This window comes from Ambystoma mexicanum, chromosome 10 (genome assembly GCF_040938575.1).
Source record: "Ambystoma mexicanum isolate Mex_15411 chromosome 10, UKY_AmexF1_1, whole genome shotgun sequence".
NCBI lineage: Eukaryota > Metazoa > Chordata > Amphibia > Caudata > Ambystomatidae > Ambystoma > Ambystoma mexicanum.
In genome coordinates this window covers 1378188124-1378207737 of record NC_090932.1, presented here as the reverse complement: position 1 = coordinate 1378207737, position 19614 = coordinate 1378188124, and the positions used below count along the sequence as shown (strand labels likewise).

Genomic DNA, 19614 nt, shown 5'->3' with positions numbered 1-19614 from the left:
TATTACCTACCTTTAGCCTTCTATGCACTTCGGAATCAGCCAGGATCAGACTATCACCTCACCCCTCATGAACTAGTGGCAGGGCGGCGTGTGAAAGCGCCCGTTACGCCTCCGTCTAGGAGTAGATGCGATGCCCAGAGTGTAGCTGAAACTTTAGGTGATGAAATACATGATTATTTGACATATATGCACTCTAGCATAGCTCTCATTTCAGATCAAGTCAAGCGCAAGGGGGGGTTGGTATCAGAACAGAAGAGAAGACAATTGAACAACCAATCCAAGTCAATTATTATTGGCACCTAAGTTATATGCTGGAGATGTAGTCCTAATCAAGAATTTTACTAGAAGGTGGCATGAGCCAGGTTTTAATGGTCCCTTTTGCATTGAGAATATAACTCCTTCAGCTGTGAAGGTCCAAGGGAGATGAGCTTGGCTTCACTTAGGGGATGTAAAGGCCTACAAAGTTGAGACCCGCCTTCCCACCATTGCCGATTCAGAAGCAAGACATGAAGAAGAATTTCAGCAAGTGCAGACCCGATCAACGACGAAGAAGAAGGATGATAAGCAACTACCAGTGGATAATACAGATTTATCTTGGACTGAAATCCAAATGGGCACTCCTTATAGATATTTTAGTAGAGATTGAAAAGGCTTGCAGTGAATTTCAATAGGCCGAAAATGAACTTTAGAAATACACATTGAAGTGCCATGCCTAAACGTCAGTTTTTGATTAGAAATTGGAAACGAGATCAGTATCCAGAATAATTTTGCAGACAATATCTGTTTTAAACATTTAATCAGATGGTGATTACCGACAGTGACGTTCATCGACTTCTGCTTGCTGTCTTTGTGTTTATACTCCAAGCTTACCCTACACTTGTGAGAAGAAACATTGATGTTCGCACTTTCTTACAGGTTCCTAAAAATGGCCCAGAGATAAGGAGGCTCCTTATTGCCATTATCAAGCAGATTTTGCAGTTACACGTGTAAAAGAATTTTGATGAAAATGGCACGGTTGAAGACAAAGAACAAGTGCAACGAGTAGTAGGATGGTGCAAAAGATCGATGCCAATGTTCTTATTCATAATATATGCTTGCATGATTGTTCTCATTGTCTCTCTTCCTCATCTTCCATGTGCTGAGGGTGAGGTCCCTATGGCTCTCCCCACTATGAGATCTAATTTTGATTTGCTTCATGAGTATTACACAGCCTTTGGGAGACACAGGAGAAATGCAGAGGATGATAGTGAGGGTATAAATATGTATTTATTTTATTTTATTTTATTATTAATGTGTTATAGCCTAATGTAAGCTTTTCACATGATATAAAATACAATATATTACAAAATAAAAAAAGAAAAAAGTAATAATAACCACATATTTAAAAATAGAAATACATACATATCATAGGAGAAAGAGAGACAAGAAACAGGAATACATAGATACATAGATAGGGCCATTAGGCCCCTTGGTTGCTGGACACTAATTCTTTTACCTTTTCACAAGGTACAGGTCCAAAAACAGATGTTAATAATACTTGGGTAATCTTTTGTTTCCAGCATATCTTATTCCCAGCATAAACCTCCCTGAACTCACAGGTAATTATATATTCATGCCCAATAATTTCTCAACAATCATCCAGATATGTATATTGCAATATATAATTTCATTCCTTTAGCATTAATTGCTCTTTGCCAGAATTATTTGCTACCAAGATATTATGGGTTGTGGACAAAATCTGCATAATAACTTATATAGTCTTTTGTCATAGCCGTGCATCTGGTTAGGACGTGTTTTCCTGATTCCACTTCCATCTTGTTTATTACACAGCCTACAGCCACGTTCGGCTGGGGCGAGGTTGTTCTTAATCCCACTTATGGCCAATACAGGTAGCTGATCAATCCTTAGCAAAAGAATGAATAGTCTTAAGAGCGGACAAGGGCATAGATTTAAATAATACAGAGGTTTCTTGAAAGTGTAATTCATGAATTGCACAAATTTATAGCGTTTTAGATCTTCCATATGTGCAAAATTGCTAATCCAGTCGTGTAATTCAGATTTCTTGGCTAGTGCTCTAAGCACGGCAGTTGAGACCCGTTGTTGTTTTTGGGTCCATCCAATTGCTTCCAGATAGTTATTAATATTCTTTTTCATAAATAAGTGTGTAGAAGCTTTGTTGATCTCGGAATGAATTGCGGCTAACAGTAAATTATCTGTATCAGATGTCACTTTTAAATATAATTCTGCTCTTTTCCTCAGTACTAAGGACTTCCAAGAAATGAGGCCCAGTTCCAATAGCCATTGGGATACACCCCGGTAGGCCGAGTATCTTTTTCCAGAATTTTCCCTCAAGGATTTAGAGCCAGTCTAAGTCCATCGATTGCAGTGCCTCAAGTCCATAGGTTATCATTGGAGTTAATACCTGAAGATAGAGTTGGCGTGCTGCCCAGATGGTATATCCACCGTGAGTTTTAGAGAAGCGGTAGATAAGAGCTGTGACTTGTGTCGCTCTCGTTATTCTGGTTTGCTTACAGATAGTATATTGCCCCTTAGGCACAACCTCGACGCCTAAGTATCTATAATATGGGGTATAACTGATTAATGTCCCGTGTATGTTTAAGCTGACTCGTGATGACTTCTTAGAGCTAAACTTTACCATCTGAGTTTTATTCAGATTAATGACCAAGCCGTTGGTTTGGCTATAGGACCATAATGCCTCTGCTGATCTTCGTATGCCACTAATAGTATGATCCATAATAACGAGGTCATCTGCATATGCTAAGACTACGCAATGAGTAGTTCCAACCTTGGGGGGACAATTATTTCCCAGAGATAGTGCCTTTGGTATGTCATGGACAAACAAGTTATACAGTATAGGTGCCGTGACACATCCTTGTTTCACACCACAGTCTTGAGCGATCTTCTTAGTCATGTTCCCTTTTGCATCTAATTTGAGGGTGACTGTGGTGTTACAATGTAATAACTTGAGGTAGTATAATAGTCCTTTAGTACATCCCAGGTTTTCAAGCTTGGACCACAGTAATTCCCTCGGGACTAGGTCAAAAGCGGACTTAAAGTCTATGAACAGGGCATATAAAGGCTGGTTACCTGGTGTTCTAGCCTTGTTACAAAGAATGTCCAGTACTGCAAGATTATGTGTTGTGGAATATCCGCTTCGAAATCCACATTGAAAACGGTCAAGAATCTTTTCTTTGTCTGCCCATGTTTGTAATTCTTGTAATAAATATGCTGCAAATAGCTTGCCCGTGCAGTCTAGCATAGAGAGCAGTCGGTAGTTGCCAGGATCTGTACGGTCGCCTCAGGAATCAGAATTGCTGTCTGCCAAGACTCTGGGATATGTCCCTCCTTCAAGATCTTTTCAAAGAGTATTTCGAGGACCTCTGCCCAATATTTTGGATTACTTTTTAATACGGCATTTGCTAGTCCATTAGGTCCCGGGGCTCGAGATTATTTGAGCTTTTTGATCCTGGTAATCAGCGACTCAGCAGATATCTTAAAAGGGGCTATAGGTCGAGCCTTGCTGGTCCTCTCCTGTGGTTTTACATGGTTCATACTATTCCGGGTTTTCAGAAATTCCTCCCATTGGCTAATACCGATTGGATTAGTTAAGGGGATACTGGTGTCTCCATGAGCCGTATTCAGCAGTCCCCATATCGATCGGGAGTTCCCAGATCATAGTATTTGGACAGTTGTTTGCCATCTAAGCAATTTTGTTGCATATCGTTTCTGCTTGAGCCATATTCTATAGTCCTTTTTCAGCTTCTTACTTAAGGCCAGAAAATTATGCATTGTAATTGGAGCTTTGCGTAATTTTCGCAGATCAGTTCTTAGAGTTCGCTTCGAGTTTCTAATTTCGATAACACATTTATTAATACTCTTAGCCTCTGGTGCCAGCATATTAGTTTTAACTGCTGCATGACAATTTGAGAGTGCTGTAATCCACTCTTCAATCTCCCTGCTGGACATAGCCAAGAGATGGGAGCGACATAGATTAGGGTTGTTAACTGTGTATTCCGTGGCACGTTTAATATTATTATCAGACCACCGAATCCTGGAGAGAGCATGATTTGTCATCTCTCCCATAGAGCTACATGGTGTCTGCTGTATCGTATAATAGAATAAGAGTTTCAAAGTGGCATGGTCACTCCAATCGTTGGCATTAATCACCATATCAGTGACCCGGGTAGTCATGGTGGGGCTGACATAGATGTAATCCAGATACTACTGGATTTAGTGTTGCCCCAAGTGGATTTTCCCAGGTAATCACTGATGGTTCTGCCGTTTAAGATTACCAAGTTCCAAGACTTGAAAAAATTAAACCATATCCATCCTTCTGTGTTTACCCTTGTGTGTGTCAGCTTGCCAATTTCTTTCAGTAGAGGATTTTTGCTTATATTCGCCTCTCCAATCAGGTGGCAATTAAAATCCCTGGCGAAGATCACATTGTTTTTCTTTGATTCTGTCATCCAGTTAATCAATAATTCATGGCAAGCCTCCTGAATATGCTCTGTGTCTGAGGATTCAGGTGGGTTATATATATTGACCAACAGGACCTGTTCCACTTTGTCCTTACTAGGGAGATCTATTTCTACTGCTAATATGAACTCCTCCATTTTCGTATGGATGCGGACAGATCTATGTGGATGTAAGTTGGCAATTAGTAAGCCTCCATATGGCCTGCCTCTTTGTCCCTTTTTGGCCAACACCTGATAAATGGTATATCCATTTAGGAGAACATTGGTAGTGAGCCACGTCTCCTGGAGGCATATATAGGTGTGGCCTGTTAGTAAGGGGATCGAGCCGTCAGGTGCTAATAAGTGACTGAACCCCAGGCAGTTCCATGATATTACGGTTAGATCTCATTGGCTTACTGTTATTCCTGGCAAGGACTCAACTAACCACTTAAGGACCTTTTGTATGTCTGCCATCTGTATAGCATCACCTTTAGGCAGCTGAGGTAAGGTCCTTTCTTCCGTCGTTGGCCTTGGGATCTGAGTCGGCCACTGTAGGTCCATAATGTTGGGATCAACATCTATTTCCACATCCACTTCTCTCAAAGTCGTTTTGTAGTTGCGGAGTAACTTCGCAATTGCTAAGAATTTGCAATGTAAAGCCGATGTACTCGAGTTCGTTACTTTCAAAGGTTCAACATATTCAAAGTCCTCGGATCGTAGCACTCTCAACTGCGGGATGGAATGCAATCGAGTCATCAATGCTGAACGAGTAATCCAGTCATGGTTACTGGATTGGTAGAGATTTTTAATCAGGCAGATTCTTCCATTTCTCAGCGCTATGCTATTACCCTTGTCCTCAGCTGGTTCTGCTGGTGGTATCTGAGGAGCATTGGTTGGCAGAATTGTGACAATTGATAAATTATTTGTGTTATTCTGGGACAAATTTATGTCCTGATCTTCTCTATACAGAGATAATTCTGGTTCTAATGCCACTGCCGATTTTGAGATATTGGCTTTGTTGCTAATAAGCCAGCTGGTAAGCTTCCCTTCTTTTCCTGCATTGCGCTTACAAGCTCGTGCCGCTCCGTTTGACTTTCCTTTGTCCCTTTTTGGGTGTACTGCCTACAGTCGGTCTAGGGATTACCTCCACTAACTCAACTGAGTCAGGTAGTATAGTTGTTGTCCTTTGTCATTTTCTTTTTTCAAGAGCTTTTTTAGTCAAAAGTCGCTGCTTCCGCGATAGGAAGATTTCCGAATTGTTGGTAATATTTAGGTCTGAAGTTCCACCATCAGAGCCAACATGTGTGTTATCCTTAATAGGCTCTGGCTCAGACTCCTGCGTGTTCTTCTTTTCTATATCTCCTGTCACGAGTGCAAGGGTCACATCTAGTATTTTCCCGCACATTTTTAATAAGATGTTTAGTGCGAATTGTACCGATGAAACTGAAGCTTGCAAATCGCGCAGGCTCATAGTAACATCTCCTTGATCGCTGGTGTTTTCAGGTTCCAGAGAGTCTAAATGTACTTCAAGATTAGGGGAAGCAGATAATCTGTCTGATGCTTCACGTTGTGAAACTAATGACTGCTGTTGACAATTATTAGATCGATTACTCATGTTACCTCCAGGTAGCGGAGTCATGGCTCTCTGCATAGATAAACAGAGGTCTAACAGAGAGTTATTGTCAATTGCGCTCTCACCTAGCCCCACTGAATTGTTTGTCATACTACAACTGCCCAATTCCTTCTCCATACCAGGTAGTAGACTTGTGGGGTTTAGGGTACTTAGAGGTGGAAAAAAGTTAGTGATGGTTCCTTTCTCTTGTAGTGTAGGTATCGTGTCCTTGCCCTTTTTCATTCCTGTTGTAGACGGCCTGTCTCTCTGGTTCCGCAGATTGTACCTCGTGGCAGAACACTTCTTGACGGTTAACATACTAAATCTCTTTGTTCCCTTCAGTATCAAAGAGAGGCCAACCGAAAGAATTCCGTTGATCAAATAACCAGTATGGTAGCTTAAGTTGGTGCTATACGGCGCTCACAATCAGGTGGAGCCAGTCGTACACAAAGGATCTTGATGATATTGTTGTGCAAATCTCCAATAGTCAACACGGCTGTTGGAGGGCCTTTCGTAGTGTTGACAATCTGAGGGCACAACTTGTATGCTTAATTCCAGATCTACTTGGGTGAGTCTAAGTTAGATATTAGACTCAGTTCCAACACAAATGAAGACTTCTACAGCCACATAGTGGAGAGAGGTAGCAAGCCTGGTAGGTGAATAAAGGCGTGTAAGGGGGTTTGAATAGGAGGGGTGAGTAAGATAGCACCCAGGCACTCCACCCCTCCGATGATTACTTCCCCAGAGGCACTACAGCCCACGCTGGCTTAGGATGGAAAGGGGGGGGGACGCCGCGGAAGGGGATAGGCGTTGCAAGGCGGTAGAGGGAAAACAGCTCTCTACTCGCCACTCGCAATTTCTCACCTTTGCCGCACACGCCTCACACCTCGCCCTCAGATCTCTGCCTCATCCCGTTCAGATCAGGACCTCTCCCCAACTCCTCCACGGTCCTCACAGCCTCGAACTTCGTTCCGCGTCTCGCGGAGCACCACGGCTGGCCGCTTCCGGCTGTGCGATGTTCGAGGAAGGGACCCAGCACCCACGGCCGCTCCAACGCTCCAACGTCAGTCCGCGCGTCAAGCCGCACCAGCAGTTACTTGCTCTCTTGCAGAGTATCGTGTAACGTGGCCGCTTCCGACGCAATTACTGTTTCACTTCCTGTATATGTATTTAGATAATGCAGCACATTTGGGGAATAACATGTGGTATCAGCGCATGAGAAAGGTGGGAGAGAGAACATCTAAGGAGAGTTGATACGTCTGCTCTCTCACACCATATGCCATGAATACAGTGCAAACTTTCATTGCCAGAGAAATTCCAGAACACAATGCTAGGAGCCTCAGCCATCTTGCAGCATGTATGGCCAGAGGACAATTTCAAGGCAGTTGGGCCACTTTGCGATGGAGATCAAAATGGTTATTTCCATACCAGGATGACCACATCATGACCACACAGATGGAAAAGGAACCTGGATGGAAGAACAAGATGCTATTGTATCCTGCAACAGGACAGGATGAGGTGGTCATTGAAGAGATGAAGAGAATTAATTGCCCTGATGTGACAGAAATAGATGGATCACCTGAATATTGGAAGCAAACTTAAGTTTTGTCTATGGACAAGTGAAATCCAAGAAGGGATGGGAAGAAGGGCTGATGTCCTGTGCAGCTCACCACCTGAAGCCAGGGTATGTACAAGAGGTACAGAGAGGTACAGAGAGTAAATGATGGGTGTTTGAAGTCATGGGCTAAGCATGCCAAATTGCTGACTATGATACAGTTGGCTAATGCGACATTGTGCTTCCGAAGATATGGAAAGAAGCATGTGGGAGACAAGAAGGACAGCAAAACTACAGTTGACGTTTCTAGGATGGGAGCAGGGACAGCCCTCCTGATGTATCGGTATTGGGCTTGTGGGTCTAGGGCCTATATGAAGCTGCCCAAAGATTGGGGAGGAGCGTGCTCCTTGGTGCTTATTCCTCAGAGCGACCTGAACATTGGAGAATTTCCAAAAGCAGATGCCCAAGAGAAAATCGCTTGAGTTTCTCAATTGAACCAAGAGAGAAAATTACTTCTCAGCCAAATCAATAGAAGCATTCGATGCAATTCCTTATGAACACAGGTTGTTCAGCTTCAATCTTCACGACTATCTTCATGCCTGGGATCCATCGATGGCCAACGCCAAGTGGTTGCAGATTCCAAGATAGGAGCTCCTGAAGACATTCAATAACACCATAAAGGGATTCAATGCTATCAAAGAAGAGCTGAGGTCCATCCGACTAATGACCCTGCAGAACTGATATGTTTGTGACCTGATCACAGCGATGGAAGGACAACAATCAGAGCCATACAGGTTTACCTGCCTGACCACTGGGATCAAGAGAAAGATTCCAGTTTCTATTCTGGTTTCTAGATCCAGCAGTGTCTATCAAAATCAGAATCCTTGCATAGAACGTGCCACTCTAGGGATGCTTGAAATTCACATCTATTCCCGCTGCAGAATTCAACAAATACACCAATGTCCTAGAGCTACACAAATGTCCTGGAGCTAAAATTAATGATACGACTGAAATCATTTCTGCATGCAATGAAAGAGAAGAGAATTCTTATTTACATAGATCACACCACTTCTATGATCTGCACCTGCAAGCTGTTCTTGGGCAATAGAGAAAGGAATCTCTTCAAATGGGACTTACCTGCAGAACAACCTTCTAACAAATATAAAAAGTCTGGTAGGATATGTTCAGCTGCCTATAAGGGCTATATTTACTTTATGGTAAAATAGTGGCTGGTCCCAAGGTAGAGGGTTTCCCCTATACATTTTTTGCGCCATAGGAAAATCAAGAGTTTTCTAAATAAACATTTAATAAAGCAGAGGATCATACATCGCTTTGAAGGTATCTCTTCTTTTAGTGTAAAAGTGGTAGACACTGCTGGATCTAGAAACCAGAATAGAAACAGGAATCTTTCTCTTGATCCCAGCGGTCAGGCAGGTAAACCTGTATGGCTCTGATTGATGTCCTCCTCCCCCCTTTATCTTCCTTATGAAATGATCATCAAATTCTGCTTCAGGTTCCATTGAATAATGATCCCAGTAGCTCTTTTCTGGCCCAATATTTGTCTTCCTTCATTCATATTTGGTGATTTATATAATGGAAGAAGAGCTTTATTGATTTCAGATTTCTCTATTAACATACAAATCGCCATCAACAATTCCCAGAATTAATTCTTAAAATAATACAATTATGTAAATTAACATTAAGAAGGTTTTCCCATATAAGACATTCCTCAAATTTCTCAATTAACATGCCAATCAACTTCAACAATTCCCAGAATGAATTCTTAAAACCATACAATTATATTAATTGACATTGAATACAGCTCTTCATACCAGATTTTCTAGCATATAAGCACTGTGATAATCGGTGTCAACTTTATTTCCCACTCATGGTAGTTAAATTGTCGACCTCATGAGGATGAATATTTGAGTTGGCCTGCTCAGGGTATCACACCCATGTTGTACAATATCATCATGTTCCCAAGGTGAGTTTGCTTCAGTTGAGCTATTCACCCAGCCATTTTCCTTTAGTTTTTGCCTTTGGCTTAGCAAATATGTCAGATTAGCCTCATAGGAGTCTAACATTCTGGGAAGATAAATCTCAAGGAGGTCAAATACTCACTCCCACTATCACTGAACATGAGTGCACTATGTCTGCATTGTGTCTGGGAGATTATGGTATTGTAACCTCATGGTCTCAAATGAACATCTGGCCACCATGCTGAAGGTCAGGGAAATAACCACAAGATAACAATATGGAAAAAAAACGGCTTCTGGTTTTGCTAATAAGCTCCAAATGAGATGATAAAGCCATGCATACGTCCATTTAAATTTGTTTTTGCATTCCTTTCTTTTTTAGTCATCCAGAACACACAAGAGGATTTCTGAAAGACTTGCCCCTCTGAAATTGAAGGTTAGAAGATGATCACAGAATATTTTTATTCATATAAACATGACATTCTTTAGAAGCTCTTTGTGGGTCTCCATTGTTTGTTTCCCCCACCATGGATCATCATCCAGTGTGGTTCCTAAATATAGAGGTGAATGCACTGGTACTTAAGATGTCATTTCCAGCAATATTACACCAGTGTCAAGAAAACTACCTCTTTAGTGGTGGCCGCATCAGCATGTCAATTTAGTCAGCATCTTTAGACCAAGGCATACTCTCCTGTTTTCACGAAAAGTAGTTTCAGGTTAACACTTATACTAGGAGATATGTCTGTCAATATTGTATCCAAATGCTTCCTTACAATCCAGATGCTTGAAGGGCTCTAGGTTGGACACATGTTACTCTGCCTGATATTTATCAACTGGCTTCATCCCAGAGCAATCAATCTATCCAGAGGCATATGCCTGTCTGTGAGTCCTACCTTTTCCCCTTAGGATAGTCCATCTTTGCTTTCCTCCCATCCTATCAAGCAGAGCAGAACTCTATGACTAGGTATCCAACAGATGGAGCCCATTCTATCCATAATGCCTTACTCTTTGAGGCAAACTGGAATATGGAGGAATTCTCAAGAATTCCTAACATAACTTTCCACTGAGAGGCCAGTTGGGTGTAGCAAAGATAAACCACATGTCACTGTGCCAGACATGTAGCTGGTTTTATCATAGCTCTATTGGCCTCTCATGGGAACTACTGGTCGCAAATGTTTCGAGTTTCCTAATCAGCTTTTGTCTCAGGAACAGAACCCTCTTACTCCTTCTCCTACACAGTCACGCACTTTAGTCTGGTACGCAATCATTAATTCTGTCAGCCAATGTTTAATTACTTCTGCACTGCAGCCTGAATTCCATCCCTTCCTCTCTCATCCTAGTTGTGGGTTCAGCTTCAAATTGGAAGAAGAGAAGTTTTTGGGAGACCTGCATATCATTCTTTAGCTGAATTTCATACCAATGACCATTCACAGACAAAGTTCAGCACACAAATGTTTATTTTTTCACAACTAACAAATGCCTGGGAATGAGGTTCACTGACACAGAAAAACAGTAAAACGAGCTTTGGCTTTTTTTCTGATGAAAGCCGCTTTAGCACCTATGACTGAGACTAAAAGATTTGTTGACACTCTTGGAGGTGTGTATGCAAAGTGGCCATTTCAGTGGCTCTGCTGCACAAATTTATAAAAAACATGCGTCTCATCAGTGGTGCCTTCTAGGCACACACCAATGTGAATGCATTTTTGCACGGTGTAAACATGCATGGTATTCTCAAACTAAGACATTCTTGGAATCATGCACATAGGAGAATATCAGTCACAAAAGGCCAAGTAGTAAACCTACTGATTTTGAAACTATATATGTTCCTAAAACAAAGGCTGCACATCCATTGTGAGATTTTAAATAAGTAGATTAATTTGATACTGTATTTCAATTTTCCAAAATAGCCTCTAAAATGTATATGTCTTTCCAATTTATTTGTTAAACCCCTTTTCAAGATAGAGGGCTATTTAGAAGAAAAAAAACATTTTGAAAAGACATACTGATACATGAACTAATCAAAATAGCAAAAACACCTTTATTAGAATAAGGTCCATGTTGATTGTCTTTAAATTACTACAGTGGAATTACCAGCCAACAATCGAAACTGTATTTACCTAGTACATTAAATGGCCAAATGACTCAAATGATACCTGTTTAAGAGATCCAGGGGTCCATACAAGCTTATACACCATGTATAAAGGAATGCACATGAAGGAAGATGCTCCAATAAGATAGCCTACATAGATGCTCCAGTCTGGGTATTGATAGTCAAATAGCATCAGAGGTGGTTGGTCCAGAAGTGAACTGACTATTATAAACTGTAAATATGAAAAAAAGAAAAGTCAACAATACACACAGACATAGTTGCTTACATCCAATTTTGCATTTGCTGCTATAATGAAGACGTATTGACATATAAAAGGGAACACAGTTAAAATAACTGCATAAAAAAGAATGCTGACAATGAAGTGGTAAACACAGCTCCTATTGGAAATAAGTACGCTAAAATAAAGCAAAAATAATCCGACTTTAATATTTAATTTAGAAGATTGATGAAACATAAAAACAGCAAACTTCTGGCTCAGAGCAATTTGGTTTTGACCAGGTCGGCTGGATGGAGGAGGGTTATAAGGGTGTTTGTGGTACTTGGGATTTTTCCCAACTTTCAAAAGTATACCACCACACTTGAGCTAGGCATAGCATGGTGGTCTCCCATCATACTACTACATTATTAATAAAATAAAACACATTTTTACAACAAATGCATATATGTGGACAGGATTTCATTCGGAAAATAGCAAGTCAAATAATCAGTGTAGGTATTTTTACCTTTTCATTGAAATTGTATTTATTTTGACCGTTTACTCTATTTTAAATATAAGATATGTTATGTCTCCCACTACATTTTGACTGCTTCTTTTTTTAGACCTGTTACCATTTTTGATTTTTGGGATATAATAACATCACACCATGGATAGAACCAATAACAAATAAAATAATACAGCATCACTATATGTAAATGTTTCTGTCTATGGGGGTGTCATTGAGAGGGAGGAACAGAACACCCTGTCACCAACATTTCACACGGTTTATTGACACAAAGTATTTGGTTACATGCAAAGAAAAATAACAAAACAGAATGTGTTCTTGCCAATGGGTTGATAAAAAACAAAATAAAAGTCTTCCTCCACCCCAGAGTTTCCCTGCTGGGGTACTGTTTCCAGTATTTTCACAGGCCCAGGTACCAAGACAGTATGGACCACTCTGAGCTTTTTGAACCTTGTTTTCCCTTCTGGGCTGTCTCTGTCTTGTGATAATGTTGGGTAGGGTTTTAGAACTAGGGATCAGGGCTTCCTGAGTCTCTGGGATGGGTCGGGAGCCTTGCTGGATACCTAACGGTTTCTCTCGACAACAAAAGAAGGGGGCTTTGTTGAATCAAAAATGGGGGTGATAATAATTCAGTGTATCACCCACTCTAGGTCACTTGTCCTTAGTCCAAATGACGAAGCCTTATTCTAGAAAACAAGGTTCCTGCGTGATCACACCCAAGAGGAGAGAGGGGGAGGGGCCATGTGAAGCTGAGTCTTGCTGGATTAATGGTCATGGAGGCCATAATGCAAATGCAAATGAAGTCGGAGGACACACAGCCCTGTATTGACTTTATCAGTCTTCAACCGTATGCCAAGAGAGTGTTGGAGCCATGACAGGTGGTAGAGCTAGGTTGTGGATCTGCAAGAGACCCCACCAAATGTTGATTGTCTGGGGTCTGACCATGGCATGGAGGGTGTTGTGGAGGCAATATGAGCACATCAGGCTGGGAGTCACTGTTAACACTTAGAGCAGTGGGTGCTGAAAGTTAAACCATGCAGCCTGTGTGGATGCTTGGATTTTGACTGTGAGGATTGGCGATGTGTGTTATTCTATTGTTGACTGCTGGATGGTCCTGTGGAGTGGCCACAGCCCTTCACTAGACTGATGATCTGTGGTGATGTAGAAAGGGGAGTGAACTTGTCAATTCTTAGGATGGGAGTTATGGATGCCTATTTGTATAATAGTTTCATTTTTTGCCTTGCTTGCCCCTTCACCCCTGCTTCCCTGCCACTGCTTTCTAGTGCACACTGTATTGCATTACAATTGACTAAAGCAGGACAACTGAGTGTAGTTGTTTGCATCCATATTTGTAATCAGCCACCTATCTGTGATCTAATTCTGGTGTCTCTATTATGGGGGAGGGCTACATTGACTGGAACATGTTTTATGGTCCCCCTCATGAAAGTTTTTCTTTTCTAACTGCCCAACAAAGTTTATTTTAGAAGCGGTTCCATGATGTTTTGAGGTCTGTCACTAGGGACAAAACACATACTGATGCTCACCCCTCATTTGGCCTCTCGTGCTGTGGGATTATATTTAATTTCTCTATTTCGTCATCACGGTGGACTCAAATGGACTCTGTGGACACATTTTTTATTAGTGCTGTTTATAAATTGTGTGCCACTTCCTTCAAGTGCCTTGATGCCCAATTTGGGCCAATGAGTGTTCTTTAGTAATCAAAATGCATTCATTTATTTGTGTATGCATGTATTCATTCAGAACAATGTCTAACAAAGTCACTCACAGTCTCAGGGAGGTATAGTCACCGAGCCTACTTTTTCTGTCATTGGTGGGGGCTGGTCTTTTGGGACCGGGTTGACTGCTCAGTGTTCCTTGGCCATGCCGCATCCTGGAATGGTCATATGGTCTGTGTCCATTCTAGACTCCTTGTGCCGTAAATTCTTGCAGCCAGTGCATTTGTGAAGGGCAGAGTGGAGCATGGGATGCTGATCTACTTGATCGCCTCCCGCAGCGCAGAGAAAGGTGAAGTGGGCAGTTTCTGCAGTGTGTGCAGGCGGCGTAGGAGGAGAGGTGCAAGGGACGCTGATCTACTGGATCGCTTCCTACATGGCAGAGCAGCAAGAGGCAAAACAGCCAGTTGCTGCAGTCTGTGAACGTGTGGACAGCGGAGCAGAGCAAGAGACACTGATCTACTTGACCACCTCCCACAATGTAGCGCAGCAGAGCATAGTGTAGGTGAAGCGGGCAGTTCCCGCAGGACGCCAGGACTGCCCCTCGTATGATTTGTAGCTCCTTTTGGCTGCTTCCGAGTGTGAGTGCTGTGCTTGGTGTCTGTCCTCTGCCCTCCTTGTCAGAAAAACCAGAAGAACCAAAAGGTCAAGCAGGACTTTGAAAACTTGTCATTTGTAGGAGCTGTTTTAATGTTTCCCTGATTCTGTGAACGCAGCTTACTGGACTTGACCAGAGAACCCTGGGTGGCTTACTAGGTTCCAAGTTTCCTATTTGTTGATAACTGTTACTATCTGCTATTATTTGATGCCCTCTTTGAAACCATTAATGACACGCCACCAAAGGTTATCACCTGGGCATTGCACAAACATTGAGTGTTTTACCCCCGTGCATCTTTGTCATCCAACCCAGGAGTTAATATTCTTTGACCGTATCTTAGGTTTTAATGCTGGATTTTCTTGGCACCTCCTTGAACCTTGAACCTTGACCATTTGCAGAGGAGCGCAATGTCAGACTATGGTTCACATGTGAGCCACTCGGGCACTTCATCTTATACAATCTAAAGACCAAAGGATCCAAGGACCTGAGGGAAGTTTTAGCATGTATTGCGCACATTACACCAGTCTTTTTTAACCTGGATTTTTAACATGAATATCAGTTTTATTTAATGTTTGTTGTTGTTTTCTGAGCATTATGTATGTGGTAATTTTAGTTAATGGAAGTCTTTGGACTCTTGGCACCTTTGCACTGTGAACTTTGTATTAGTAATTCTCCCTTAGCTTTGCACTTTATGCTTATGATGATTTTAGCAATCTTTCTGCAACCAGAATTGTTAGAAAATATCAAAAAGGAAGGCAACAACATATATTTCTCTACACGATAGGGGCCGGAAAGAATTCTCTAGTAGTGTTGCCATGAAACTGGTATTTACCATTGAAGCCTGTGTGTTACCAATTGCTGTGGGTACGGGTAATCGGTAATCGTAAGTGTGATCACGACGGTCTCATTCTCTCCTCATTAACGTATCTATCCTATTTTTCCATGTACTAACAGGTTCAAATTTTAGCACCCCATAACAAAGGTAATGATGTGCATACCCCCTGTATTAGTAAGACAAGTAGCAACCCGATAGTGACTTACATAAAAGTAATTGCACCCTACCAGCCACTTTTGCTTTTAAATTATTGCTTAATATTGACTAGGTTAAGTGCTTTGTATGTTCCCATTTGAGTTTAGAGGTGATGCAAATGAGGAATTAGATCATCTCTATGCAGAAACTTGTGGCTGAATGGACCAAGGAGTTTGAAACCCTCAAAGTAATCAATGGGCGTAAAAAGGGGAATCTGTCTAATAGAAATAATAGTGTCCTTTTGGCATCGATAGCTAAGCCATCCAGGAATGAGGGAACAAACCCATCTTAGAAAATAACGAACAATCATGCTGATTCTATGGCTCTCCCGGGAGCTGTTTTAACATCTATGGATACTCAACACCAAACAATTCATAATGACTTTAAGCTACCTTCCTCTTTTAGAGGTAATCGCAGGGCAGTCAGAAAGCGCTCCCCCACCTGCAGACAGATTATGTGGGAAAATATCTGTCTCAAGTCATGTAAATCCATCTGGGTGGGTCAACCATATACCTCACTTGCTGAGGGTAGATAATTATACTAACTGAACTAACCAGGGAGATAATAGCCAGAGTCAGGGCTTCAACAAAGTTTACATGTCAGGAGTACCTGAGCTCCCTAAAGGAGCTTTTGAAAATTATGACTCCCTGATAAACAAATGTATTCACTGGATTAGACATGTTAGAGGTTGTTTATCTATACTACAGTATTCCAGCTGAACCCAATTATAGGGCAAATTATTATTTTGCTCATATTGACTGTTGCCTTGTCAATATTGCAGACTGGCAGATGGTGAGCGCAATGCATGTTTGGGTTTTTGTTTGCATGGAAAGGGGCAATCATGTTTTGGTAGTATACATGAAGCACCCCTCCAACAATTAATTCTACGCCAAACTTAAGAAAGTATGATTTGGAAAAAATGCTTCTTTAATAGTCAGAAACATGGTCTGAAACATGAATTACATTTATGCCCATAGGTGACACGAGTTTCGGCAGGTAGATCATTGCCTTTTTCAAACCAGGGCTTACTGAATCGCATAGATACAATAACACCTGTACTATTGACCATACATTTATGGTAATGTGACGATAGTAATGAATGATTCAGTCATTGACATGTTTTTAGATATGGAATTGTAAGACAGAGAAAAAGGATTAATTTGTGATTCATTTGTGATTCATTTTTCAGACCATGTTTCTGACTATTAAAGAAGCATTTTTTCCAAATCATACTTTAAGTGTGGCGCAGAATCAATTGTTGGAGGTGTGCTTCATACATTAATCGCGAGAGGTGGGGTCTTGACCTCTGTCCCTCCAGAGTCTGCGAGACTCCAATTTACTCAGTCAATACCCACTTCTGGGCGCGGAGTGACATCAGGTTGGTGCCATTACCCTAGTGTTGTTTACCTATGTTTTGGTAGTAACTTTGAATATTGAAATTCCTCATTGTAACAATAACCAAGTTAATTCAGACTTATCTATTACCACTAACCACCATAATCTAGAATGGAGTTGAAACCCCCTGCCTGTGTTGTTACTTGAAATGCACTAGTTGCCATACAATTTAACAGGAAATACAAATTACAACAGATGAGACATTACAGATCAGTTTGTAAACTACGATTCAGCTGAAAAATAAAGCTGAAATTGATCAATTGTGGGAAGAACTTCGGCAGCCATTAACAAACATGACCAAGGAAAATTCTGGAAAATATTTGCTTTCGGGAGTGCCACTGTAGGCTTGCCACCCACAATGACTACCCCAGGCAACACATGGTATAAGCGCTTTAAAGCTTTGTACTCTGGCGCCCATAAAAAGGAATATTCTTTATTTCATAAAAGTACCATACAGTGTGGAAGCAAACCCCTCTTAGTCTCTTAATCGAAATCGGTATCTGAGGCACTTAACCAGCAGAAGAGTGGAAAAAGCGCCAGGCCCCAATAATTTGCCTGTGGATCTGTTTAAAATGGAACCACAATTTGGGTACCAGTGTTAGTGCAATGTTTCAATATTATTAATCAAAACAATAATACCCCTGTCTCGTGGTGTACAGCAGAATTTGTCCACATCTTTAAGAGGTTGACAATAATGATCCTCCCAATTTCCGGTCAATCATTGTACAGTTTGGGGAAAGGATATGCTAAAATGTTAGCTTTTAGATTACTTCAATGGATTGAAGATGAAAAGATACTCCATCATACCAAACTGAGTTTCGTAATGGTGTCAGAGCCACAGTGTAAGCCTTTAGGCTGGCCCGAATAATACAGCAATATGTGTTCTAAAAGGCTATGCCTCTATATCTGCTATTTGTTGATTTAAAGGCAGTCTTTGACTATGTAAATCGATATTGTAGGAAACATTGCATAGGCAAAGAATTCTGCTACAATTATTGAAATGTATACAATCACTCCATACAGAAAATGTGGCCGTTTTTAGATGGGGCCACTGTGAAGAAATAACTAGGTTACTCACTGTAGTGACCACCTTACTCCTAGTCCATAGTCCCCTTTCCTCCATACTTATGGACATCTCTCCTGTGGGACGGGATCGGAGCACTTTGTAAAAAGCATCCAAAATGTTTCCAAAAATGTGTCCTTCCTCTCTTTCTTGCGTGGGGCCCGGCACGCGGCCGTAACCCCGCCCACCTTGGCTACGCCCCGCGCATCGCCCATCAGTCCTTTTCTATCGCCAGGTCAGAGACCTATTAGCAATAACAGAGGAACCTCATTAGAGGGGACGGCGGGCAGGCGTATGGAGGAAAGGGGACTATGGACTAGGAGTAAGGTGGTTACTACGGTGAGTAACCTGGTTATACTCCTACATCCTGTCCCCTTTCCTCCATACTTATGGGAGATTCCCAAGCACTCCTTACAGGAACTACGGGTGGATGGAAATATCCCTTACTGAAACAGGTTCTTCAGCACAGCCTGACCAAACTGAGCATCAGCTCTTGACCTCATGTCAAGACAATAATGCTTACAAAAAGCAGATGGGGAGGCCCAAGTAGCTGCCCTAACGATGGACTCCGAGGGAACATATTTCTGAAAAGCAACTGCGGCTGCCTTGCCCCGCACCAGGTGTGCATGAATACCCTTAGGAGGTTTCAGCCCTTGGACGGTGAAAGACTCTGTGATGCAGGCGGCGATCTACCAAGAAATAGTCGCCTTAGACGTTTGCTTATCCTGAGTGTTACCGAAGGTCACAATAAGTTGAGACGAACTCCTAAGCTCGGAAGTCCTGTCAAGGTAGAATTTAAGAGCCGTTCTGACATCAAGACAGTGCAGAACCCTTTCAGCCTCTGAGGCAGGGTTCGGAAAAAAGACCAGTAGGGAGATCGACTGATTCAGATGGAATTCAGTTACCACCTTCGGTAGAAATGCCGGGTTTGTCCGTAGGACTACCTTGTCCTTGTGAAAGATCAAGAAAGGATGCTCCACTGACAAGGCCTGGAGCTCACTCACTCTCCTTGCTGACGTAACGGCGACCAGAAAGGACACTTTCCAGGATAGGTACTTGAGGTCCACCGTGGCCATGGGTTCAAAAGGTTTATGGCACAGCGCCGTCAGGACTACATTTAGGTCCCACGGCGGGTGCGGACTACGAACCGGAGGGTAGAGGCGTGTCAAGCCTGCAAAATGCCTCTTAACCACTGGGTTACTCAGAGAATAAGAGCATAGGTCTTTAGAAAGATAAGCGGAAACCGCCAAAAGGTAAGTTATGCATGACAGAACGTGAACACCCGACTATTCTAGGGAGGACACGAAGGACAGCACCGTGTCAATCGTAGCCACCCTTGGATCCA

General features: G+C 41.9%; 1 protein-coding gene across 1 annotated transcript in view; it reads right to left on the bottom strand.

The window, feature by feature from the left end:
- Positions 1-19614, bottom strand: part of LOC138492335 (sodium-dependent serotonin transporter-like) — an 821649-nt gene that overhangs the window by 86522 nt on the left and 715513 nt on the right. The window contains exon 12 of the mRNA XM_069619389.1: positions 11772-11939. Within this exon, the coding sequence (XP_069475490.1) occupies positions 11772-11939 (168 nt within the window). The remainder of the gene's footprint in view (positions 1-11771; positions 11940-19614) is intronic.